General features: G+C 50.8%; 1 protein-coding gene across 1 annotated transcript in view; it reads left to right on the top strand.

Annotated features, from left to right (window-relative positions):
• Positions 1-26,981, top strand: part of ALDH2 (aldehyde dehydrogenase 2 family member) — a 742,177-nt gene that overhangs the window by 689,718 nt on the left and 25,478 nt on the right. Inside the window, exon 12 of the mRNA XM_069619512.1 lies at positions 11,451-11,565. Coding sequence (XP_069475613.1) covers positions 11,451-11,565 — 115 coding nt within the window. The remainder of the gene's footprint in view (positions 1-11,450; positions 11,566-26,981) is intronic.

The following is a 26,981-nucleotide window of genomic DNA, read 5'->3' as shown; positions in this document are numbered from 1 at the left end:
TTTCCCTCCACTGCGTCCTTCCACTTGGTAAAGTAAATGTCTCTTTCACAAACACTTGTTCAAAAATGAAAGCAATTGGTGTCTTCCACAGTATCCTTCTTGGTAAGGCAGCTGTCTTTATCACAAATAAGTTCATAAACCAAGGCAGTTGTTTACCTTTGCATGTGTAAAGCAACTACCAGCATATCACACTTATTTCTTCCAATGAAATACTCTTGTCAGGATAGCACAAAAACTACCTTTGGTGAGGCAACAGTCTGTCAGAATAAGTTCTTTCCACCACACCTCTCTGCCACCATCACACTGCTTCAAATTATCTTTATTCCTGGTCCACTCGCCTGCCAAGAAGAAAACTCTTACCACTACAATTGGTCTTAGTTTGGAGTTCTCCTTCTATAGTCTCTTGACTATGTGGGTTGCAGGTTGCCCCAACCTGAAAACTGAAGAAAGGAGAATTGCACCCAAGGTACCTCTTGACTACTCCTTTACAACCTCTTGGATGTTAGCAATATGGGTTATATGTATCCTCCAGTTGGTGTCCCATAGAAAGGGAATCACACCATTACTACTTTAAAGCCTCTTAGCTGTTGGCAATGCCGGTTACATGTATCCTCCAGTTGGTGTCCCATAAAGGGGGAATTGCACACTTGTTGCCTCTGTACTTTATTTGTTCAGTATTCAAATGTACTGCTTACTATCAAATCTTTGGCTTCAGGCCAGCTCACCGGTCGTCTTTGGCATCTGTTTCACTGTCTGCTGCTGTGGCGGACCTCCTGCGTCCTGCCTGCTCCCTTGCCAGATCCTGCATACCTTCATTGGGCTGAACTGCTCTTCTCCAGAGCTCTGCCAACTCCATTGGTTCTCAGCGTGCTCACACACACTGAAGCAGCACACGTCGGGTTGGGAGCACGTCTCCCTTTCAGCTGGGCTACTCTTCCCGACGCCGCTTCATGCTGTGTGCACTCTGCAGTGTCACACGCCTCCACTTCCTGCTTCTGTTCCTCCTTCAGCCTCTCTTCCCCAGCTACAACCCATTCCTGAGTTTAAATGTCCTGCTCAGGTGTCTAGCTCTACAACAACTAGTCTGCACGTTCTGGTCAAAAACACCTTTGACCCTTACTAACTCTGAGCCCTTCTTCCTCGTCCCAGTACCACATGCATTATGGATCCCCAAGTCCATAGTGGTTTAATACCTGAATTCCCAAGGTACAAATCTTATGCTGTTTAGATGACTTTTCATAGTATGTTCTTTGGGTTGTTACATGGGAGTTACTTGTGCAGTGACAGCATGCCATTAGGTATTTGGGAATGATATTACTCCTTCAGAATTTGAATCTTGCGTCCCTCCTGAAGGAGTCCCAACTTCTCCTTGATAGTCCTCTCCTTTCATGTGATCCTCCCACCCCCAGGGTTAGGATCAGGTAGCGGCTGCCCTCCCCTAGCCACATGGGAGGAGCGTAGGCTGGGTTTTAGTGATGACTCCGTAGGATTCATCACAATTACTAGGCCTTCATGCTCTTTCAGGGTGTGATGTCAGATACTTTACGAAAAAAGGAAAACTATCTTTCTGGAACAGTTTCAAGACTTCAGAAAAATAAATCTTTGCTGCTTTAGGACGACATGGATGTCTAGAGGAGTTTAAGAAGGAAGATGAACGACTGATAGAGCAAGTCATTTGTCAAGTCTACCCACCAGGAACAAAGATTTCCGACCTTGTTCTACTGTGTTGGTGGATGTTGACAAAAAGATGCAAAGTCGAAATCTGCCGCCAACAAGATCCTCTCTAATATTGTACATCTTCAGGACTCTTTAGCAGGTGATGGAGTGGTGACACGCTGATCAACACCCAAATCTGCCAGAGTCATCACAATTTGGGTGGGAGAAGGCAGATAATGTTCTCCTACTACGTGTACGCTTCCATGTGTACCACAATCAATCATGCAGCTGGTACAGTGTGCTGTGTATTGCGAATGCCGAGCTCAGTCACTAAGGTGCACAGAACTGAAGTGCGGTTTCAAATGTAAATGGGCATTGCAGTTTTAATAAATGATATTTCAACGAGAAAGTTGTAAATTACTTCAAACTTTCTAATTTAGTTCGCATATAGTCAAAGGTTTGCAATGAAGTAGCAATCCTTTACAAGGCTATATCTCAAACGGTAATATATCTATTTGTTTGATCATGTTTAACAAAAAACCTACTTCACATACTTTTCATAGAACCACCCTAAAAGCAGTTACAGCTCAACAACGAAAATAGTATTCGTAACGGTGGCCAGCCTGGATTAATGACATCACACAGGCTCTCTGCCACAAATTCAGACATTACATCTGGTAGTACATGATTGTATGCTTCATTATAAATACAGCCTCAGTATGCATGCCTTTCCTTTATTCACAATTCCATGGACTAGGTTATTATAACAGATTCCCCTCAACTAATTGATTAAAGCAAACCAATATGAATAACTGTGATCCAAAGTGCAAAAGGTTTCTCTTGGTTAATAGGCTGCCTTTTGAGCAAGATATAAATCGCCTGAAAATCATTCTACATCCCATCCTTACCAGCAACACATCTTCACGCACACCGCCTGAAGATGTCTACACTGAATTTGCCTAAGTAGTAAACTAACCTGCCACAGATAAACCAACACAACTTGCCACACGTTGTAAACACCACGATCACCTAAACAATTTACATTAACCTCTGCTCCAAACAACTTACAAAATATAGAAAGCTCACACACTACAGAGAACCCTATCTTTTGAAATCATGCACACATTGCAACAAAGGAACCTTTCCTTGCTCCTACATTAGTACCCTACTCCACCTCTTGCAGATCCTAAAATCCCCAGAAAACGTGTAAATGGTAGACTGGGTGCCAGACGAGTCTTGATAACCTAGCATAAGCAGGACAATGTTCACCGGCAATAATAGGGGGGGAAAAGGTTTGATCTGCTGAGGTCAGTCCTCTGAGAGATTACATTTTTTTGCTCAGGACCACAACATTTAAAATGGTGAAGCTGGGATTTTAACCCACTCTACAGTTTAAGCACTTTAACACTTCTGCCATGCTCCACTTGGCACAAATTAAAATGTGGGATTTCAGGGCCTACTGTCTTATAGAGCAGAGCTCCAATGTTTCCCTGGACTATGCATGGGAAGGCAAACAAGTCTGGTTTTTGCTTAGAATCCTTGGAATTGTGGTGTTTTCTTTCTCGTATTACAGGCACCTTACAATATTTAAATCCTTAGAAAAAGGTGTTAAGCCAAAAGAATATTGTAGCTTTATTTTCCAGAATTATTGTCACTAGACGTCTCAGAATGTAAAATAAAGAAAGCCTGAAAAGTCTGTTCTTTTTAGACCACTGTAGTAATGTCACTTGGATGAAGATTGCTCAACTTCCAGCTTTGTTATACATGTTAAGAAAATGTGCCAATCTCTTTTGAAGCAACCCCTTTTTTGCTTGTTGAGGTACATTTGTGTTGCCTTAAATGGCGTCTAAGTGCCCACCTATTTGCTAGGCAATGAGCTGTGAGGGGCTCCTTCAGATATAAAGGTACCATCCATGTCATATGATGAAAAATATGCAGGAGCAGGGTGTGCTATTAACAGCCTGCAATAATTCCTTTCACTTGTTAAGGGGCTGCCAGCAGCCCAGACCCCTGTGTGGCGTTTGACCTGCAGAGAGCCCACGTTTATTGACCCACTTGTTGGGGTTTGTATCCGCTTGCAACAACTTTGAGCAAAAAAGAGCCCAAAGCAGTGTCTAATGTTAATATGAGGACTTTCAAAGTGTTCTGTATTCCCATACCAGGAAGAGTTTTATTTTTTCACACCTTTATTTTTATTGTTTTTAAAGAAATCATTCAGTGATTTTGGGGGGTTTAAGGGTAGCAGCTGTCAGGGCTCATGGTAGGCCCTACTTTGGGCAGGCACTGACTCAAACTGAGGCATAGGCCAGAACCCACATTTTGACCCCGGCTGGCCCGAGCCCTGCCAAGCTCGCCCAGCTCTACTTGCTGTACTAAATAGTATGCTTGTGCACACTTTGTATAGCTCTATCAGTATGAACTTGGCAGAGGCTGCTTTTTCAAGATGCCCCACCTGGCGCTACAAAGTATGTGAATAATTGTCGTCCCCTCCATCCCTGACCATCCCACACCCAACGCCGAACTGTTACTTTCTTCTACCTACATAAAGACTTAGCAGGAACTTGTAATTTTAGCGTGCCAACAGGGGTGCCCGAGTGCCACTTTCAATGTGTCTTGGACCTCACCCTACCAATGTTTTTAACAGATGTGTGCAGTCTCATTGATGCCTACTGCCCTCAAGAATTCCTCGCAAAAGAGGTCAGAAGTTGATTTGTTTCTCCAGCATGGGGTCTGGCATGGATTCACATGCTCATGAATATTCCCCGTCGTCAGGCTGGGAATCCTCGGTAAAGAAAAAACCAGTATCAGTTTCGTTTCTGATCTGTCTTTCGTAGTAATAACCAATCACTGGTCTCTGCGTCATACTGACCACAGCCAATGACTGCCCTCTACCTAAGCACCGCCTCTGGCAGCCATCTTCAGATTTTTACTGCACGTTCATGTGTTGGGATCCTCGTGCTATTGCTCTCGAGCGTTAGTGCTATTTTTCGCGCTTTTTCACAAAAAACTTCTATTCTTTCGGTCAAAAGAGCCTCAAGCTCCACCGATCCTACATCCTATCAACGGGGACCCGTGTCGGATTCGTCTGCGCCCCTCAAGGGTGAAGATTCGTCGAGCTACACTTCGGAGGACTCCAGAAGCTTCTCAGGCCCGGTCTCGGAGATGGCCCAGGAGAAGGGAAGCTCGACGCCCGGAAAGCTGTTCAGGGTCTGCCCTGGATGCCAGCTGCAGAACGTCTTTAAGGAGGACGAACACTCTTTCTGCCTTTACTGCCTTCATGAGGACAAGACGCACGTGGAGAAGGACTGTGCGTTTTGCGGCAACATGTCGGAACGGACCATGAAGGACCGCCATCAACGTCTCGCCAACTGGCTGGAGGGTAAGAGCCCGTCTGGCGAGAAGAAGAAGAAATCCGAGCGGTCTTCTAAGACCTTTGAGGGCGCCCCGGCGACGGGGGCCCAACATAAGGCTAAGCACCGCGAGTCCGCTGGCACCGGGAGCGCCGAACAGTCGGGCTCTACGGGCGCCAGGCAGGGCGCACCCTCCCCGGCACCATCAACCACGAGCCAACGCTCTGGGTCGGGTAAGAGGAAGGCCGAGCACCCGGCGAAGCTCCTGGAGAGGCCCCGGTCGAGCTCTAAGGCAGAGGAGGAGCGTGGCAGTGCCCCCTCCCTCAAGGATAAGGCGGTGAGCGCACCTAAGGTGGCGAAGGCCTTGATCCATCCGACCAAGCCCTCTATCGAAACGGTCGCGGCGGCCCTGGCTCAGCCTGTGGAGGCTGCACCAGTGGTGGCGACCTCGGGGCCCAGAATCTCCCTGCCTCCTCGGAGGGAGTCTTCTTTTGTGCCCATCGATAGGACCCCCGTGAAACCCTCCGTGGGGAAGAAGAAGGGGGGGCAGGGCGTCGTCGTAGATTCGGCCTCAACCTCAGAAGAGGAGCTGATCGAGGTCTTAAGCCACGGCCTAGGCGTGGAAGAAGGCCAGCCCGTCGGAATGGACCCCGACGCAGGTGAAGACGACGACATCGTCGAGGATACCGACGGGGCCCCTGCTCGCCCGTCGGATTCCCCTCTGCCAGCGCCGCAAGACAACTCGGCGGCCATTTTGTTGGCCATACAGTCCTTATGCTCCGAGATAAGGACGAGGCTACCGTTACCGACGGAGGAACCTCTCCCGTCGGGGGATCCAGAACCGGGACCTTCTGGTGTTCCCCCTACCAAGAAAAGAAGGATCCATCCACCACCTCCTTTTCAACCGTCGCGCCCCGTCCAGCCCTCCTCCCCGTCCACCAGAGGGGATGATACGGGGACTGACACGGCAGCGACGGGTACGGACGACGAGGCATACGACGAGGATATTCCGTCGTCGCCTCCTGCCAGGGCTTCTCCGCCCGACGAGATCGGATCTTTCCACTCCATGATCTCCAGGGCTTCCGAGCTTTTCCAACTCTGCCCTGAGGAGAAGAAAAAGGAAGGCTTCCTTTATAAGCGGCGCGAGGCCAAGAGGAAGACGGTCCTCGCAGTGCCTCTGTTGGACGACATTTGGGATGAGGGCCTTTCCCTCCTCAAGAACCCTTCCACGACGCCAGCTAGAAGAGACCGGTACGAGAAAAAGTACCGGGTCCCGGACACGGCCCCCCTGTGCCTCCGGGCGCAGCCTACCCCGGATTCCGTCGTCTCCGCGGCAGCCAGGAAGAAAGCGGGGGGGGGGGTGCGGCCTCCACATCGACTTCCCCGCCGGACGGCGAGGGAAAGAAATTGGATGCTATGGGACGTAGAGTCATCTCGTCGGCAGCGACGACGATTAAAGCGGCCAACGCCTTGGCTATCGTGGCTCGCTACGACAGGGAGCTCTGGTACAAGATAGCTCCCCTGCTGGATTTTCTGCCGGACGACAAGAGGGCGGAGGCCCTGGAGATCCTGCAGGAAGGTGAGGTGGCCTCGGACCACGCCATCACCGTGGCGACGGACATCGCCGACGCTGGGTTCCGCCAGCTGGGCAACGGCGTTTGCCTTCGACGTCGTGGATGGCTCAAAGCTACGGACTTCCGGCAGGACGTCCAGACCAGAGTCCTGGACATGCCCTTCGACGGGAACAACCTGTTTGGGAAGACAGTGGACGATTCCCTTCAGGCCATCAAGGCGGATACTGAGACGGCCCGGGCCCTTGGAGTTCTGCAGCAACGACGGACGCCCTTTCGGAGCAGCGGAGGCAAGGGCGCCTCCAAAGGTTCCGGCGGCGGTTTCGCTTCCTACCGTCAAGCGGCCCGCTCGTCGTCGCAAGAGGCCTACAGAGGACGAGGCAAGTCTAGCGGACCCCGCCGTCGTCGCCAAGGAGGTCAAGGCGGCAAGGCCGCGTCCAAGCAGGATTGAACCGGCCGTGGGGTCGGGCCCCCACCGAAGCACCCCGGTGGGAGGCCGGCTGGCGGGCTTCGTCAGCGTGTGGGAGTCCATCTCCACCGACCGTTGGGTGCTGGACGCCCTGGCCCGGGGCCACGCGCTCGAGTTTCAAAGAAGGTGCCCGCGCGTCCCCCCCCGTGGCCAGGAAAGAACTTCACGTCCCTCAACTTCTCCTGGAGGTAAAGGCGATGCTCAGGAAGGGCGCCATCAAACTCGTCCCAAAGAGGCTTCGGGGCTCCGGAGTCTACTCGAGATACTTCCTCGTGAAGAAGAAGACGGGAGGATGGCGCCCCATCCTAGACCTGCGACGTCTGAACAAGTTCATCAAGGCGCAGAAGTTCCGGATGGTCACCCTCCAGCACGTCCTGGGTCAGCTGGAGGAAGGAGACTTCCTATCGTCGTTGGATTTGGAGGATGCCTACTTCCACATTCCCATCCTAAAGGGGCACTGAAAATTCCTCAGGTTCGTGGTCCAAGGGCGTCATTACCAGTTCAAAGCCCTTCCCTTCGGACTACGGTCGGCACCCAGGGTATTCACCAAGTGCCTCGCACCGGTGGCGGCGCAGCTGCGCCGCGAGGGGATTCACGTCTACCCCTACCTGGACGACTGGCTCATCCGCGCCAAGACGAGGGAGCTCGCCGTGGTCCACACGGCAAGGACCGTCCAACTCCTCACGGACCTGGGATTCTCCGTGAACTACGCCAAATCCCACCTGGTGCCCGCGCAAGTCGCACTGTTTCTGGGAGCGAGGCTCGACACAGTGTCCCTTCTGGCCTCCCCGTCGGAGGAGAGGACCAGGACCATCTTGGGCAAGGTGCAACGGATGTTGGTGGCCGACGCGGCCAAAGTGAGGTCCATCAAGTCCCTCCTCGGGATGATGTCTTCCTGCATCTACCTCATTCCCATGTGCAGGCTCCGGATGCGCCCGTTGCAAGAATTCCTGGATGCGCGCTGGATCCAGACGACGGGCAGCTTCGAGGAAAGGATCAAGCTCGACGAGAGCTTCCGACGAGCGATACGGTGGTGGGGCACCCGCGCGCATCTGACGGCGGGCATCGACTTCCAGACCCCAGCCCACCAGGAGACTGTGACCACGGATGCCTCCCTGGAAGGGTGGGGAGCGCACACCGAAAATCTGCACGCAAGGGGACTCTGGCTCCCGACGGAGAAGTCCCTGCATATCAACGTCCTGGAGCTCCGTGCAGTGTTTTGGGCCCTCAGGTCCTTCCGTCCCTCAAGGGCAAGGTGGTGAGGATCTTCACCGACAACACCACCACCATGTTTTACATCAGGAAACAGGGCGGAACCAGGTCCCCAGCGCTGTCCAAGGAGGCGCAGGACCTGTGGCATTGGGCCGTCGCCCAAGGGATTTTTCTGGTGCCGTTTCATCTGGCAGGGATAAAAAACACCATCGCCGACTCACTCAGCAGGGAGCTGCGCTCGTGCCACGAGTGGGAACTACGGCAGGATCTGGTGGATCGCCTCTTCCGACGGTGGGGCACACCCCAGATCGACCTGTTCGCGACGGCGACGAACACCAAGTGCCGGAGGTTCGCCAGCAGGTTTCCCCAGACGAGGAGCATGGGCGATGCTTTCTCGTTCCCCTGGGAGGGCCTGTTCCTCTACGCGTTCCCTCCCTTGCCTCTGCTAATCCGGCTCGTCAACCAGCTCAAGAGGTCACGGTGCAGGATGATCCTCGTCGCACCTGCGTGGCCGAGGCAGATATGGTTCCCGGACTTGCTGGACTTGTCAGCGTCCCCGCCGATCAAGCTGCCGGCGGACGCGGATCTACTCTCCAGGGAAGGAGGCGCCATCCTCCACCACGACCCGAAGTCGCTGAACTTGCAGGCCTGGCTCCTGCAGCGCTAGAGTTTGGAGGATACGACAGACCGGCCGATTGCAGAGAGGTTCTTGCAAAGGCCAGGGCGTCCTCGACTCTTAAATGCTACGGACACAAATGGAAGAGGTTCTCTGTCTGGTGCCGCGCACAGAAGATTAACCCTCTACGGATTACGGCTCCCCAAGTACTGCCGTACCTGCTGACGCTGGCCAAAGCTGGTCTGGCACACGCGTCCATCAAGATTCATCTTGCTGCGATCTCCCGATACACCAGAACCACGGGGCGGACGTCCTTGTGGTCTCATCGTCTGGTGAAGGAGTTCATGAAGGGACTGTTCAGATCGTTCCCGCCGGTGAAGGCTCCGGCCCCGGCGTGGGAGCTCAACGTGGTGCTGACCAAGCTCATGGGACCTCCGTTCGAGCCTCTGCACTCGGCCCCGTTGAAGTTTCTATCGTGGAAAACAGCTTTTCTTGTGGCCATCACCTCCGCACGACGAGTGGGAGAGATCCAGGCCCTTTCCTGCAAGGCCCCGTACTTGACTTTCCACGACACGAGGGTAGTGCTCAGGACGCACCCCTCCTTCATGCCCAAGGTACCGTCGGACTTCCATCTCAACGAACCCTTGGTGTTACCTGTGTTCTTCCCGTCGCCTTCGTCGCCGGCTGAGAGGACTTTGCACTCGCTGGATGTAGCTAGAGCGCTGAAGTTCTACGTGGACCGCACAAAGGGTTTTCGGAAGACGTCACAACTCTTTGTGAACTTTGGACCTGTCAATCAGGGCAAGGCTCTCTCGAAGGCTTCCATCTCCAGATGGCTCTCCGGCTGTATCATGTGCTGTCACCGGTTGGCAAACCGACCGCTGCCTGGCCGTCCGAGAGCCCATTCCACCAGAGCGATCGCAGCTACCACGGCGTTCCTATCTGGTGTGCCCCTGCTGGACATATGCAGGGCTGCTACGTGGAGGTCGACGCACACCTTCACAAAATTCTACTGCGTCGACCGGGATTCCAGGGAGGAGTCCAGGGTCGGCCAAGCAGTGCTGCGCAACCTGTTCGCCTGAGGTGAGCCTGGTGAGGAGGTAAGATGCTTAATGTTGAGTTGATGTGATGCTTAATGTTGAGCCTTTGCCACCTCCCGTGGTTGTGCATGTGTGTACTGCTATGTATTCTTTATTCATGAGCATGTGAATCCATGCCAGACCCCATGCTGGAGAAGGAACAAGTTACTTACCTGTAACTGTTGTTCTCCAGCATGGGTCTGGCATGGATTCACATGCGAACCCTCCCGCCTACCCCTCTGCGGCTCTTCACTTGGTCATACTGCCACTTCACGTGCTTCCAAATCTGAAGATGGCTGCCAGAGGCGGTGCTTAGGTAGAGGGCAGTCATTGGCTGTGGTCAGTATGACGCAGAGACCAGTGATTGGTTATTACTACGAAAGACAGATCAGAAACGAAACTGATACTGGTTTTTTCTTTACCGAGGATTCCCAGCCTGACGACGGGGAATATTCATGAGCATGTGAATCCATGCCAGACCCATGCTGGAGAACAACAGTTACAGGTAAGTAACTTGTTCCTTATTTCCAATGGTTGGTTGGGAGGGGGTGGAGGGAGGGCCGGAATGAGGAGATAATTGCTCTGGGGTCTATTCCAAGGCATCTATCTGATATTGGACACATACAGTGAGCTTTTTGATGGGATTCTTATTATATTTCAAGCTTCATTAATGTTCGTACCTCACACTGCATTACCTTGTAAAAAAAATGGATTGCAACCATGTCTGCTTGAACGTCTCCCGCCCTTACTTTTGATTTGGCTTTTTTTTTTTTTTAAACTGACCATTTGTGCCACAATCATAGTGCACACTTTTTTTTGCAGGTCAAGACTGGATGCATTTACCGGGTTGCATCCCATGAAATTGACATTTACCCATGGGGACAGTAGTAGACCAGCTTGCTGGGTTTTAAAGTCCATTATACTTATATAAACAAACTATATGCTAGTTGCTCTTGACCACAGACCCTGTGATATCCCCATGCAGCTATTTTGTATCTACATTTCTATTCCCTTGCTTTTTCTTTATTGCGAATGGACATCTTTTCCAGGTCCTAATTATCCTGATTATGGTGGTACTGATCCAACACTTGGGGCATTTAGTAGCTCTGATCACAAGATAATGTGATAAATATAAGTGTGCATGTGCTGTGAATTAACAGTAATGGAGCAGGCATCATAGATTTTATCTTGAGCTAAATAACCAAAGTCTTGACCTGTGGAAGGAACACATGTTGCTAAATGCATCTGTTGTAGGACTGCTACTGGTCCTTGCCAAACATAATATACTATTTTCTTAAGAATGTGTGATCTCAATAGTCTTCTGTTCTTTTTCAACCATATGTGCCATCACTTCTTTTCTGGACATGCCACAGATACCTTCACATGGTTACTGCAGGCAGTTACCCCTGCAGAGCTAACCCATCACCCTGCCCAAATTCCCTATTCTCTTAAAGGAATATTGTTTAACTTTGTTTTATGTTTTTTGTATTTGTGCAGGATAAACTGTTACGACGTTCTTGGTGCTCAAGCGCCCTTTGGTGGGTATAAGTCTTCTGGATCTGGACGAGAGCTTGGAGAGTATGGCCTGGAGGCCTATACTGAAGTTAAAACCGTAAGCACCTTTTCCCATTCTACTAATGTTCCTGCTTTTGACAAATATCCTAGTTCACACTTAACTTACTTTACCATCCTCGTAGCAGTATTTGAATCAGTCTTCCGTTTAACTGTGACTAGAATGATGTTGAGTTGGGAAATGCATAGATACGTGCTGAATAGCTAACAAGACATGCGTGCATGTCCACCACAGACTATATAACTGGCTGGTGGGCACCCCTGCCTTCGGGTGTTGGGACCTTAATCCTTTTGTGGATACTTGTTAGAAAATGAACTACCCAATTTGTGTACGATATTATATTTCTCCAGCATGGGGTGGCATCGATTCTCATGCTCATGAATATTCCCCGTCAGGCTGGGAATCCTCGGTAAAGAAAAAATCAGTATCAGTTTCGTTTCTGATCTGTCTTTCTTAGTAGTAACCAGTCACTGGTCTCTGGGTCATACTGCCCCCAGCCAATGACTGCCCTCTCCCTAAGCCCCGCCCCTGGCAGCCATCCTTAGATTTTTTACTGCACGTTCAAGTGTTGGGAGTCCTCCTGCTGTAGCTCTCGAGCTTTTACTGCGTCTTGCGCTTTTTCAAAGAGATTTATCCAATTTTTTTCGGTTTAATCGAGCCTCAAGCTCCACCGTTTCTACTTTCGATCAACGGGGACCCGTTTCGAATTTATCTACACCCCTTAAGGGTGACATTTTCGTCGAGCTACGCTTCTTGGAGGATTCCGGAAGTTTCTGAGGCCTACCTCGCGGACGAGAAGAACATGGCCCAGGAGACGGGATGCTCGACTCCCGGCAAACTGTTCAGGATCTGCCCTGGATGCAACCTACAAAATGTGTTCGAGGACGAGCATTCAAAATGCCTTTACTGCCTCCACGAGGACAAAATGCACGTGGTGAAGGGCTGTGCGTTTTACATGAACATGTCGGATCGGACTTGATCCAGTTGGATCGTCGGACCAGTCTCTCAACTGGCTGGAAGGCAAGAGCCCAACAGGTGAGAAGTCAGAGCGGTCTTCTAAGTCCTGTGAGGGCGCCCTGGCGGCGGGAGCCCAACAGAAGGCAAAGCACTGCGAGTTCGCGGACACCGGGAGCGCCGGACGGTCGGGCTCCTCGGCTGCCAGGCAGGGCGCACCTTCACCGACGCCATCAACCGCAAGCCAACGCTCTGGCTCGGGGAACAGAAAATCCGACAACCCGGCTAGGCTTCTGGAGAGGCCCCGGTCGATCTCGAAGGATCAGGCCGAAGGGGAGCGAGGTGGTGACCCTCCCCCTAAGGTGAAGGCCTCAAGCGTGCCCAAGGTGGCGAAGGCCTTGATCCCGGCCAAGGCCTTGATTTGAGGGAGTCGCTGCGGCACTGGTGAAGCCTGTGGAGGCTATCCCAGTGGAGGCGACCTCGGGGCCCAGAGTTTCCCTGCCTCTGCGGAGGTAATCCTCTTTTAAGCCCGTCGAGAAGACCCCCGTGAAAAGGGGGGGGGGGCGGTAGCCATGACGGACACAACCTCTGAGGAGGAACTGACTGAGAATTTGGAAGAGGCCCGGCCCCACGGGAGGGATCCTGACGAGGGGGACGACGAGAGCGAGGGTGGCGACGACGAGGTTCCCGTGGAGGAGGAACAACCGTTGCTCCCGGCACGCCCGTCACAACCTGAGCCACAAGACAACTCGGCAGCCATTTTGACGGCAATCCAAGCCTTATGCACGGAGATGAGGACGAGACTGCCCCTACCCCCAACGGATGACCCAGCTGAACCGGGTCCGTCGGGAAGCCCTCCGAACAAGAGGAGAATTCATCCGGCTCCCCTTCAACCCTCACGGCCTTCTCAGCCTTTGTCGCCCCCACTGGTCCCGAGGGATGACACGGGAACAGACACGGCGGGGACGGATGACGGCGGCGGCGACGGGACTGGCCTCCTGTCTCCGATCCCTCGGGCGTCTCCTCCCGACGAAATTGGCTCCTTCCACATCATGATTGCCAGGGCATCCGAGCTTTTTCAGCTCTGCCCCGAAGAAAAGAAGGAAGGCTTTCTCTACCAACGGCGCGAGGCCAAGAGGAAGACGGTCCTTGCGGTGCCGTTGCTGGATGACATCTGGGACAAGGGTCTTGCCCTCCTGAAGAACCCGTCCACGACGCCTGCCAAAAGGGACCAGTACGAGAAGTAGTACCGGGTCCCCGACGGTGCCCCTTTGTGCCTTAGGGCACAACCGACCCCGGATTCGGTCGTCTCGGCAGCGGCCATGAAGAGAGCGAGGGGGAAGCTTCGGCTTCAACTTCCCCACCGGACGGCGAAGGAAAGAAACTAGATGCCATGGGACTAGTCATGTCGGCAGCGACAACGATTAAGGCGGCCAACGCCCCAGCGATTGTGGCCCGCTACGACAGGCAGTTGTGGTACAAGATCGCTCCCCTGTTGGACTTCCTCCTGGACGACAAGAGGGCAGAAGCCCTGGCGATCCTACAGGAGGGTGAGGTGGCATTGGACCACGCCATAACAGTGGCCACGGACATTGCCGACACTGGTTTCTGAGAGTTGGGCAACAGCGTTTGCCTTCGACAGCGGGGGTGGCTCAAGGCGACGGATTTCCGCTAAGATGTGCAAGCCAAGGTGTTGGACATGCCCTTTGACAGGAACAATCTGTTCGGAAAGACAGTGGATGAGTCACTGCAGGCCATCAAGACTGACACAGAGACGGCTCGGCCCTTGGGAGTTCTGCAGCAATGGTTTGTTTGTTTGTTTGTTTATTTATTTATATAGCGCTCTTGACCCGGGGGTATATATGCGCTTTGAACATCAGGTTACAGGTAAAAGACAATAGTACAGTATTGATAGGGCATAGATAATAGTATTCAAACAATATACATAAAATTGGACATTCGGAGTGCATACATATGTGGTAGGACAGTTATTTGTTGGTTAACCAGGAAATGACCTTGGTTCTGAAAGGTTGGAAAGTAGGTGTAGATTTAATATCCAGTGGGATGGAATTCCAGAGTTGTGATGCCAAAGTTGGGAAACTGGATCCTCCAGCTCTTTTGAGGGAGTATTTGGGAACTGTTAGTTGTAATGAGTTGGACGATCTGGTGGTTCTAGTGTTCTGTCTTAGTGTAAATTTGTTCGAGAGGTAGGGTGGGGCAAGATGATTGAGGGCTTTGTAAGTAAGGCATATGGTTTTCAAGTCAATTTTCTGTTGGATGGACAACCATTTGCAGGCAGTTCTGGTGGCGGAGATGTGTTCCCTTCTAGGAATATTGAGGGCGGCACGGAGTGCGTTATTTTGTAAAACTTGCAATTTATTGATTACTGTTTTGTTGGCACCTACATAGAGGCTATTACAGTAATCCAGTTTAGATTGAATGAGTGCTCTGGCTAGGATGAGACAGTTGCTAGGGGAGATCAGTGGTCTGCAGGCTCTGATTAGTTTACCAGTGTAGGCAGTGGCTGAGGCGGTCATATTGATTTGTTTAGCTAGGTTGATGTTCGTGTCTAGGTAGAAACCGAGGGTTTTTACGCTCTTGGCAATGGGTATGGTGTTACCGTCAATAGTGAAGCTAGTGTAGCCGGGACAGAGTTTACTGATAGTGTTCGGTGAGCCGACAAGAAGCAATTCAGTCTTGTCATCATTCAGGCATAGGCCATGTGTGGCCATCCATGCCTGAATGATGGAAAAGACTTCATTGATCCATTTGGCGTCCTTGTTGTAGTTGCCTGATAGGGTGAGGAGTATCTGGGTGTCATCTGCGTAGTTAGTATAGGTGACACCCAGATTGTCCAGCTTGTCGAATAAGGGCTTGGTGAAAATATTGTAAAGGGTAGGTGAGACACAGGATCCTTGTGGGACACCGCAGGTGATGGGGATGGGGTCAGCCGCTGCTAGGGGGGAGAAGACCCGCATGGTTCTGTTGTCCAGGAAAGATTGGATCCATGTGACTGCAGAGTGGGAGAAGTGTGCTGCCAGAGACAAATGGTTGCACAGGATTTTATGGTCGACCAGGTCAAAGGCAGCGGAGAGGTCAAGGAGTAGAAGGATGGCAGCCTTGTTTTTGTCTTTGAGTTCGTCTATCTGGCATTTGAGATCAACAAGGGCCGTTTCTGTCCCGTGTTGTGGTCGAAAGCCAGATTGGCGAGTTCCTAGTAGGTGATTGGCCTCAAGGTAGTCCTGGATTTGTAAATAAGCCACTCTATCCAAGATTTTTAGTAGGAATGGGACGGTGGTAATGGGTCTGTAATTCGTGGGGATGTCAGGGTTGAGAGTAGTTTTTTTTAGTAGCGGTAGGACCCAGGACTGTTTCAGATTGCTGGGGACCATGTTGTTGGCGAAGGACAGGTTTATTAATTTGGTGATAAATGGGGAGAGATCCCTAGCTGCATCTTTTATGATCTGTGCGGGGCAGCTGTCCCCCTTGCAATTCGATGGTTTAAGGGATGCTATAATTTTCTGAACCTCCAATATGGATACCTTTTTGAAGGTGAAGCCTGAACTAGTGGCAGTAGGTGGAGGGGGCGTGGGGAAGGAGGTGGGATCGAGAGTGAGTTGTTGTCGTTTGTTGTTGATTTTAGTTTGGAGCCCTGAGATTTTGTTAGCTAGGGCATTCTGGATCCCTGTGCACCAGGGTTTATCCTTAGTGCAAGAGTCAGTGGGGGTAATGGGGTTTTCTAATTCCTTTAGTATGTTAAAGAGCTCCTTAGTACTGGAGCTTGCCTGGGAGATCCTAGTATTGAGAGATTCTTTCTTGGCCCGTATAATCTCATTTTTGTAGAGGGTGGAGATGTTGGTGAGATTGGTTATGTTATTTATAGAAGGCACTGATTTCCAGAGTGCTTCAAGTTTGTTTTTTTGTTGACGCAGGGTTTTGAGCTCCGGGGTGAACCATGTGTTCAGGTGCGCTTTGGGTATTCCTTTGCGCAGTTTCAGTGGGGCAATGATGTCAATGGCTTTGGCCATGGACTCATTGTAGGCGTTGACCAGTTGGTTCAAGTCCGTTGTAGCGGGTAGTGTGTTTAAAGTAGGGATCACCAGAGGTATTAGGGCTTCCGCTGTGATATTGCTCTTTTTCCTAGTAGGGCAGGCAGGTGCAATGATAGGCCTTTTATGTGCTGAGTTGCTGGTAAGAATGTCAAACGGGAGGAGGTGGTGGTCAGTCCAGATAAGTTGTGTGGGATCTTTCGTAGTAATGTTGCAGTTAAGGGTAGTTATCCAGTCAAGGATTCTGCCTTTCGAGTGGGTGGGTTTGGAGCAAAGTTGTTGGAGGCCATGCTCCTCTAATGCCATGGCCAGGGCAGTGGCTGGGGTGTCTAGGGGGTCGTTAAACCCAAGGTTAAAGTCTCCGAGTATAATCAATTGTGCTGATGGTTTGGAGCTTTCAGCAACTAGTGAAGTGATGTCTTCCTCAAATGAGTCAGGAGGGCCCGGGGGTCGGTAAATTAAGTGCAGCGTAATAGTACTTTTAGGGGAGGTTTGAATTTTGACTGTAATGTGTTCACAGGATTTGAGTGGGGGAGCAGAGGATAGTCTGATGTCAAGCGTGGACTTAAAGATGATAGCTACACCGCCACCTCGAGCGTTCGGTCTATCTGCTCTAAGGATGGTGTAGTTATCAGGTATGGCTAGGGTAAGAGATGGACCTGCAGCATCGTGCAGCCATTTTTCGGTTACCGCAAGGAAGTCCAGGTTGTTTGTTAGAATAATGTCAGCGACTTCTGTGGCATGGGCGACTAATGATCTGACATTTAGGAGAGCTCCTTTAAGACTGGGATGGATAGTGTTGATGGGTGTTACAGTGTGAGGGTTGATCTTATTGAGTAATTTGGTAGGGCCTTTGCTAGGTCTGTGGTGGGTTCTGGCGCCAAGTCTAGAATTCCGATCGGAGGGGATGATGGTAGTGTTACGGGAGTTGGTTGGGTTAGCTAATGTAGAGGTGTTGTAGTCAATGGTAGGGCAAGATGCTCTCGTGTTGATGGGGTTCTGCTTATAGACAGCTAGGTGTGTGTTAGCTGCGACATGCGGAACGTGTGCATGTCTATGGGTGGGAAGGGCGGAGTTGGTATCCGGGGGGAAGGCTGGTGTGGTGGGCAGGAATGGTGTAGGGCAGGTGATCGGGTGGTGTCTTGGGCAGGCGGGTCTGACTAAACCATTATTATAGGCTAGGTAACTGTTGCCAGTGCAGGGTATGTTACTTTGCATGACACAGAAAGGGAACATGATCGCAGTCAGGCAGAGTAGCATGCTGGGGCTAAGGTAATGTACAGGGGAGTGGCGTGAAGGGGGCATAGGCATTATAGGTAGGGCACAACACAATGCGAATGAGGTCTAGGCGACCATAGGGCACAACACAATGCAAGTGGGGTCTGGGCGACCATAGGGCACCACACAATGCAAGTATGGTCTAAGCGACCATAGGGCACAACACAATGCAAGTGGGGTCTGGGCGACCATAGGGCACAACACAATGCAAGTGGGGTCTAGGCGACCATAGGGAACAACACAATGCAAGTGGGGTCTAGGCGACCATAGGGCACAACACAATGCAAGTACGGTCTAAGCGACCATAGGGCACAACACAATGCAAGTGGGGTCTGGGCGACCATAGGGCACAACACAATGCAAGTGGGGTCTAGGCGACCATAGGGCACAGCACAATGCGAATGAGGTCTGGGCGACCATAGGGCACAACACAATGCAAGTGGGGTCTAGGCGACCATAGGGCACAACACAATGCAAGTGGGGTCTAGGCGACCATAGGGCACAACACAATGCAAGTATGATCTAAGCGACCATAGGGCACAACACAATGCAAGTGGGGTCTAGGCGACCATAGGGCACAACACAATGCGAATGAGGTCTGGGCGACCATAGGGCACAACACAATGCAAGTATGATCTAAGCGACCATAGGGCACAACACAATGCAAGTGGGGTCTAGGCGACCATAGGGCACAACACAATGCAAGTGGGGTCTAGGCGACCATAGGGCACAACACAATGCGAATGAGGTCTGGGCGACCATAGGGCACAACACAATGCAAGTGGGGTCTGGGCGACCATAGGGCACAGCACAGTTGCAGTGGTACGTTAGCGACCATAGGGCACGGCCAATAGCAGTCATGAGGCATGGAGCACTAAGGGCTAAGGATGCCTGTACTATTAAAGAGGTGGCAGCAGTAATGCATAGAGGCGGCGGAGTTGGAAGCATGAGCGTATGTAGCAAACGGTTAAGGAAACCGAGTTCAAATGTTTATGAGTGCGGAGTAGCAGAGGGCATACCAGAAAGCACAATAGTATAGACTGAGGGTATTCCCACTACTCACAAAAGCTTAAAGGTCCGTGGCCCCTGGCCCCTGATGCTCCAAACAGGCTCTCAACAGGCCTTTGTATGGCCTTCGTAGGGCCGCCGGCGCATCCGCCTGCCGGCGGATGTAATGGGCGGGATAAGCGAGGCTTAGCCTCGATGTGGCGCCGCGATGCGCCCGGCATGCGGGGGTCAGGCAGGAAGTTGGACAAGGCCAGGCAGGCCTTCGTTGCAGCTTACCAGCTGTTATGGCGTTGCAGCGATGGGGAAAGGGCTCCTGCCCTCTTCCCTTGGATGGGGCGATGTAGTGAGGCCCAACAGGCTCTCAACAGGCCTTTGTATGGCCTTCGTAGGGCCGCCGGCGCATCCGCCTGCCGGCGGATGTAATGGGCGGGATAAGCGAGGCTTAGCCTCGATGTGGCGCCGCGATGCGCCCGGCATGCGGGGGTCAGGCAGGAAGTTGGACAAGGCCAGGCAGGCCTTCGTTGCAGCTTACCAGCTGTTATGGCGTTGCAGCGATGGGGAAAGGGCTCCTGCCCTCTTCCCTTGGTGGCCCCCTTACGGAGCTCCGGAGGCAAGCAAGGTGCCTCCAAAGGATTCAGCGGCAGCTCCTCGACAAACCGTCAGGCGGCCTGCTCCTCGTCGCAAGAAGCCTACAGGGGAAGAGGCAAGTCAGGTGGATCTGGCCGTCGTCGCCAGGGAGGGCAAGGCTGCTTCCAAGTAAGACTGAACCGGCCGCTGCGTCGGGCCCCCACCGAAGCACCCCGGTGGGAGGCCGGCTGACAAAGTTCGTCAGCGTGTGGTAGTCCATCTCCACCGACCGTTGGGTGCTGGATGCCCTGGCCCACAGGCACACTCTGGAATTTCTAAAGTGTCCCCGAATTCCTCCCGTGGCCAGAAAGGAAAACCACGTCCCTCAACTGCTGTTAGAGGTAAGGGCGATGCTCAAGAAAGGAGCCATCGAGCTCGTCCCAAAGAGGCTCTGGGGCTCCGGAGTATACTCAAGATACTTCCTCGTCAGAAAGAAGACAGGAGGTTGGCGTCCCATCCTGGACTTGCATCGGCTAAACAAATACATCAAGGCACAGAAGTTCTGGATGGGCACCCTCCAGCACGTGCTGGGCCAGCTGGAGGAAGGCGACTTCCTATAGTCGTTGGATTTGGAGGATGCGTACTTTCACATCCCCATCCTAAAAGTCCAAGGGCGGCACTACCAGTTCAAGGCCCTCCCATTCGGATTGAAGTTGGCGCCCAGGGTGTTCACCAAGTGCCTGGCACCAGTGGCGGCGCGGCTGCGCCTGCAGGGATCCACGTCTACCCCTACCTGGACGACTGGCTCATCCGAGCAGGGACAAGGGAACTCGCCGACAAACACACAGCAAAGGCCGTCCGGCTGCTCACGGACCTGGGATTCTCCATCAACTTCCCCAAATCCCACCTGGTTCCGTCATAGGTCGTGTTGTTTCTGGGAACCAAGCTCGATACAGTAGCGCAATTGGCCTCGCAGTCGGAGGAAAGAACGCAGGCCATCCTGGGCAAGGTACAGCGTCTGCTGGCCACGGACGTGGCCAGAGTGAGGTCCATCAAGTCCCTTCTCGGGATGATGGCCTCTTGCATCTATCTGGTGCCCCTGTGCAGGCTTCCGATGCGTCCTCTGCAGGAGTTCCTCGACGCCCGTTGGATGCAAGCGACGGGCAGCTTCGAGGACAAGATCTCCATCGACGAAGTATTCCGCCAAGCAATTCAATGGTGGGGCACCCGCGCGCATCTCGCAGCGGGCACAGACTTTCAGACCCCAGCATACCAGGTGACGGTGATGACGGATGCCTCCCTGGAGGGGTGGGGAGCGCACACCGGAGACCTTCACGTGAGAGGCCTGTGGCTCCCGGAGGAGAGGCCGCTCCACATCAACATACTGGAGCTCCGAGCAGTGTTCTGGGCCCTCAAGTCATTTCTCCCGTCCCACAAGGGCAAGGTGGTGAGTTTCTTCACCGACAACACCACCACGATGTTCTACATCCGGAAGCAGGGTGGAATCGGATCCCTAGCCCTGTCCAAGGATGCCCAGGATCTGTGGCACTGGGCCGTTGCCCAGGGGATGTTTCTGGTACCTTTTCATCTAGCAGGGATAAAAATAACACCATCGCCGACTCACTCAGCAGGGAGCTGCGCTCGTGCCACGAGTGGGAACTATGCCAGGATCAAGTGGATCAACTCTTCCGGCGATGGGGCAAAGCCCAAATTGACTTGTTTGTGACGGCGACGAACTCCAAGTGCCAGAGGTTCGCCAGCAGGTTCCCCCAGCCGAGGAGCATGGGCAATGCTTTCTCGTTCCCCTGGGACGGCCTGTTCCTGTATGCGTTCCCGCCGTTGCTGCTCAGGCTCATCAACCAACTCGAGTTCCCGGTGCAGGATGATCCTCGTCGAACCGAGGTGGCCGAGACCGATATGGTTCCCGGACCTTCTGGACTAGTCAGCGTCCCCACCAGTCAAACTGTCGACAGATGCAGATCTTCTCTCCAGAGAAGGAGGCGCCATTCTTCATCACGACCCGGAGTCGCTGAACTTGCAGGCCTGGCTCCTGCAGCACTAGAGTTTGGAGGGTATGATATCCTGGCTGACTGCAGAGAGGTTCTTGCAAAGGCCAGGGCGTCCTCAACTCTCAAGTGCTACGGACACAAGTGGAAGAGGTTCTCTGTCTGGTGCCGTGCACAGAAGATTAACCCTCTGCAGATTACAGCCCCTCAAGTGCTACCGTACTTGCTATCGCTGGCCAAAGCTGGACTAGCTCACGCTTCCATCAAGATATATCTGGCAGCGATTTCCTGATACACCAGAGCTGCAGGACGATCGTCCCTGTGGTCGCATCGCCTGGTGAAGGAGTTTATGAAAGGACTGTTCCGATCGTTCCCGCCGGTGAAGGCTCCAGCCCCGGCGTAGGAGCTCAACGTGGTGCTGACCAGGCTCATGGGCCCGCCATTCGAGCCCTTGCATTCGGCTCCGTTGAAGTTCCTGTCGTAGAAGACAGCGTTCCTTGTGGCCATCACCTCTGCACGACGCGTGGGAGGGATGCAGGCCCTTTCCTTTCCGTCTTGACTTTCCACGAGACAAGGGTGGTGCTGAGGACACACCCCTCCTTCATGCCCAAGGTGCCGTCAGACTTCCATCTCAACGAGCCCTTGGTGTTACCAGTCTTTTTCCCGTCGCCAAGAGGACTTTGCACTCGCTGAATGTAGCTAGAGTGCTGAAGTTCTATGTGGACCGCACGAAGAGTTTTCGGAAGACATCACAGCCGTTTGTGAACTTTGGACCTGTGAACCAAGGGAAGGCTCTCTCGAAGGCTTCCATTTCCAGATGGCTCTCTGGCTGCATCATGCACTGTCATCGGTTGGCAAACCAACCGTTGACTGCCCGTCAGAAAGCCCATTCGACCAGAGCGTTCTTGTCTGGTGGGCCCCTGCTGGACATCTGCAGAGCTGCTAAATGGAGGTCGAAGCACACCTTCACGAGATTCTACTGCGTCGACAGGGATTCCAGGGAGGAGTCCAGAGTCGGCCAGGCAGTGCTGCGCAACCTGTTCGCTTAATGTGAGCCTGGTGAGGAGGTAAGAGATGCTTAATGTTGAGCCTTGCCACCTCCCGTGGTTGTGCATGTATGTACTGCTATGTATTCTCTTATTCATGAGCATGTGAATCTATGCCAGACCCCATGCTGGAGAAGGAACAAGTTACTTATCTTTAACTGTTGTTCTCCAGCATGGGTCTGGCATGGATTCACATGCAAACCCTCCCTCCTACCCCACTGCGGCTCTTCACTTGGTCATACTGCCACTTTACGTGCTACCAAATCTGAAGATGGCTGCCAGGGGCGGGGCTTAGGGAGAGGGCAGTCATTGGCTGGGGGTAGTATGACCCAGAGACCAGTGATTGGTTACTACTAAGAAAGACAGATCAGAAACGAAACTGATACTGATTTTTTTCTTTACCGAGGATTCCCAGCCTGACGGGGAATATTCATGAGCATGTGAATCCATGCCAGACCCATGCTGGAGAATAACAGTTACAGGTAAGTAACTTGTTCCATACTCAAATTGTGTTTGCAACAAAAATCTGTACTACGGACCTGTAATTCCTCTGTAGGTAAGTATTCAGTGTTCTGAAATTGCACCAACTAATAATGCCCAGTTTGTCCAGAACCACAAATGGCAACTTCAGTAACTTCAAAGAGTAGCAATTGGAGGCACACTGGGACTCTTGCACTGAAACTATAAACTCTGGCTCTTCCAGGCTTGGTAGTAGTAATAATGAAAGGGGTATGCCTGCAATTTAATCCCTGGTCCTTCAGGCAAAGTACAACACAATCGAAAACAGTGGACCAGTGGAATGGGATGACGCAACAAATTATTAACTCAAGTACAAATTTTAATAATTCACTACTATAAATTTCACATCATTAGTGCATATATGTTGTAGAATCATAAAATACAATTTATCACTTCCACACTCCTATCTCAAGCATTCATTCTTAATCCCATACTTTCAACACCAACTCATCATCAGTAAAACCACATTAGCATAACCAGATAATGTAAATTATTGTAGTTCCTCTAATCTTCCTATATTTATGACCCAATCTATAGTATCAGGTGTCAGAAACTCTGGCATTACAGTTATTCCAGAGATGCACTGTAGATCGTCGACACGTGTTTCGGTCACAAAGACCTTCTTCAGGACGTAGGGCACCCAATAGTACTACTGCCCTTCTTGGACACGTATGAGTCAGTGTTCATTCTAAAAAACATATACAATCATAAAAACACCGTCATCCCTTTCTATTTCAACAATGACAATATATTGTCAAAAAGTGTCTTGTAACTAGAAACACATCGGCCTACTCACCCCCAGGAATTTATTCAAAGGTATGCAAGTTGGCGCAAGGAAAAAATCCTCCACAGGATTCAGTAACACTTTAGATATCCTGCAGATCAGCAAAAACAAAACGTGCCATTTTAGTTTGATTCTAATCGCCACCACTGTTGCACATTTTTCTTGCTTAGCCCAACTACAATAAAAATAAAAAACAAAAAGATGTGTTTACACATACCACTTCGATCCAGTGTAGATTTATTTAAGGCGTAACTCTGCACGTATTCGGTGCAGTCCCCAACTTTCTTTTCATTGGTAAATCAAGTCCACTGTGATTACTTCCACAGACCCAAATGCGGTCAGTACCACTATATCAAAATATCAAAAGAGAGGACGAACATAGTTGATCACTTGTACCTCCATACCGTGGAGACTCACTAAATACCACCCTATATCACAAACTGGGATATAAAATAAAATACAATACACCCGGCATAATGCCCATGGTGGGGGAATCACCGTGACCCATGGAGGTCCCTTATCCCGACTCAACTACCTATCATACGGTCCCACCTCCGTGCTTTCCCGTGTGTCCTCTCATTACATTTCCTCCTTAAGTTTACCGACGCAAGCCAACATCAATACTCATAGCTCACTAATGCGCGGTGTGGTACAGATTCCAAATTCCAAATTACAAGAATGTGATCCCGCAAAACACACATATCGCGTACACCCGTGCGCTTATCACTACAGCCACTCGAGATCACAGTGTACTCGTACTCACCAGCATCAGCTTGTCGGTATAACCTCGAGCAACACGTCTCCTCGCAGTTTGCCAAACACCGTGTCCGGTATGATACCTCCATTTAAACACACGGACGTCACTGCACGGGCCACCGACATAGAAGAGGGACCAACAAACCTCCTCGCAGGGCTGCCAACACAAAAACGGGACTGACAACCAGCCGTTCAACAGTGATCGACACTTACTTCCCTATACCTCTAAATGCATAGGATACTAACCATATTTCCCATATGTTTGTGAACCACTGTCGCAAGCAGCACGCAATTTTTTCTTTTTTATTATTATTTTTTATTTTTCATTTATTCTTTAGTTCGGGGCCAAGTTTTATGATAAAAAATCCCTAGTACTTTAGATAGGGTCATAATTAAACAGACATGGTTCACACGGTTTATTTTTTTGTTTTTAAAACTTGGCCCCGAACTAAAGAATAAATGAAAAATAAAAAATAATAATAAAAAAGAAAAAATTGCGTGCTGCTTGCGACAGTGGTTCACAAACATATGGGAAATATGGTTAGTATCCTATGCATTTAGAGGTATAGGGAAGTAAGTGTTGATCACTGTTGAACGGCTGGTTGTCAGTCCCGTTTTTGTGTTGGCAGCCCTGCGAGGAGGTTTGTTGGTCCCTCTTCTATGTCGGTGGCCCGTGCAGTGACGTCCGTGTGTTTAAATGGAGGTATCATACCGGACACGGTGTTTGGCAAACTGCGAGGAGACGTGTTGCTCGAGGTTATACCGACAAGCTGATGCTGGTGAGTACGAGTACACTGTGATCTCGAGTGGCTGTAGTGATAAGCGCACGGGTGTACGCGATATGTGTGTTTTGCGGGATCACATTCTTGTAATTTGGAATCTGTACCACACCGCGCATTAGTGAGCTATGAGTATTGATGTTGGCTTGCGTCGGTAAACTTAAGGAGGAAATGTAATGAGAGGACACACGGGAAAGCACGGAGGTGGGACCGTATGATAGGTAGTTGAGTCAGGGGATAAGGGACCTCCATGGGTCACGGTGATTCCCCCACCATGGGCATTATGCCGGGTGTATTGTATTTTATTTTATATCCCAGTTTGTGATATAGGGTGGTATTTAGTGAGTCTCCACGGTATGGAGGTACAAGTGATCAACTATGTTCGTCCTCTCTTTTGATATTTTGATATAGTGGTACTGACCGCATTTGGGTCTGTGGAAGTAATCACAGTGGACTTGATTTACCAATGAAAAGAAAGTTGGGGACTGCACCGAATACGTGCAGAGTTACGCCTTAAATAAATCTACACTGGATCGAAGTGGTATGTGTAAACACATCTTTTTGTTTTTTATTTTTATTGTAGTTGGGCTAAGCAAGAAAAATGTGCAACAGTGGTGGCGATTAGAATCAAACTAAAATGGCACGTTTTGTTTTTGCTGATCTGCAGGATATCTAAAGTGTTACTGAATCCTGTGGAGGATTTTTTCCTTGCGCCAACTTGCATACCTTTGAATAAATTCCTGGGGGTGAGTAGGCCGATGTGTTTCTAGTTACAAGACACTTTTTGACAATATATTGTCATTGTTGAAATAGAAAGGGATGACTGTGTTTTTATGATTGTATATGTTTTTTAGAATGAACACTGACTCATACGTGTCCAAGAAGGGCAGTAGTACTATTGGGTGCCCTACGTCCTGAAGAAGGTCTTTGTGACCGAAACACGTGTCGACGATCTACAGTGCATCTCTGGAATAACTGTAATGCCAGAGTTTCTGACACCTGATACTATAGATTGGGTCATAAATATAGGAAGATTAGAGGAACTACAATAATTTACATTATCTGGTTATGCTAATGTGGTTTTACTGATGATGAGTTGGTGTTGAAAGTATGGGATTAAGAATGAATGCTTGAGATAGGAGTGTGGAAGTGATGAATTGTATTTTATGATTCTACAACATATATGCACTAATGATGTGAAATTTATAGTAGTGAATTATTAAAATTTGTACTTGAGTTAATAATTTGTTGCGTCATCCCATTCCACTGGTCCACTGTTTTCGATTGTGTTCTTCCAGGCTTGGGGCAGAAAGATGTTCACAATTTAACTTCCTGTTAATGGTTTCTTATACATATGATATTATATGGCATTTATGACATGCCTATACACAAGTGTTTCAAGGCGCGATGAGACAAGGGAGGGGGAACAGAAGGAAGACGGATAACAATCCTACTAGGCCAGGTGTCTTTTCAAAACGTCGTGGCAAGGGAAGAGGTCGGGCCCTACTACTAAAGGCTCCCCGGCTACCACCAAATGACCCGAAGATTCGGGTCCCCTCACATGCATCTCCGGTCGGGGGCCGGTTAACATCATTTTTGTAAGCATGGGAGGGAATTGCCACAGACCGTTGGGTACTGTCAACAATGGCACACCAGAACACCTTCTCATCCTTCAGGAAGTGGAATCGCTGCTGCAAAAAGGAGCCATA

Source organism: Ambystoma mexicanum, chromosome 10, assembly GCF_040938575.1.
Source record: "Ambystoma mexicanum isolate Mex_15411 chromosome 10, UKY_AmexF1_1, whole genome shotgun sequence".
NCBI classification, from domain to species: Eukaryota; Metazoa; Chordata; class Amphibia; order Caudata; family Ambystomatidae; genus Ambystoma; species Ambystoma mexicanum.
The sequence above is the reverse complement of the archived record's forward strand: the minus strand, read 5'-3'. Positions and strand labels throughout refer to the sequence as shown.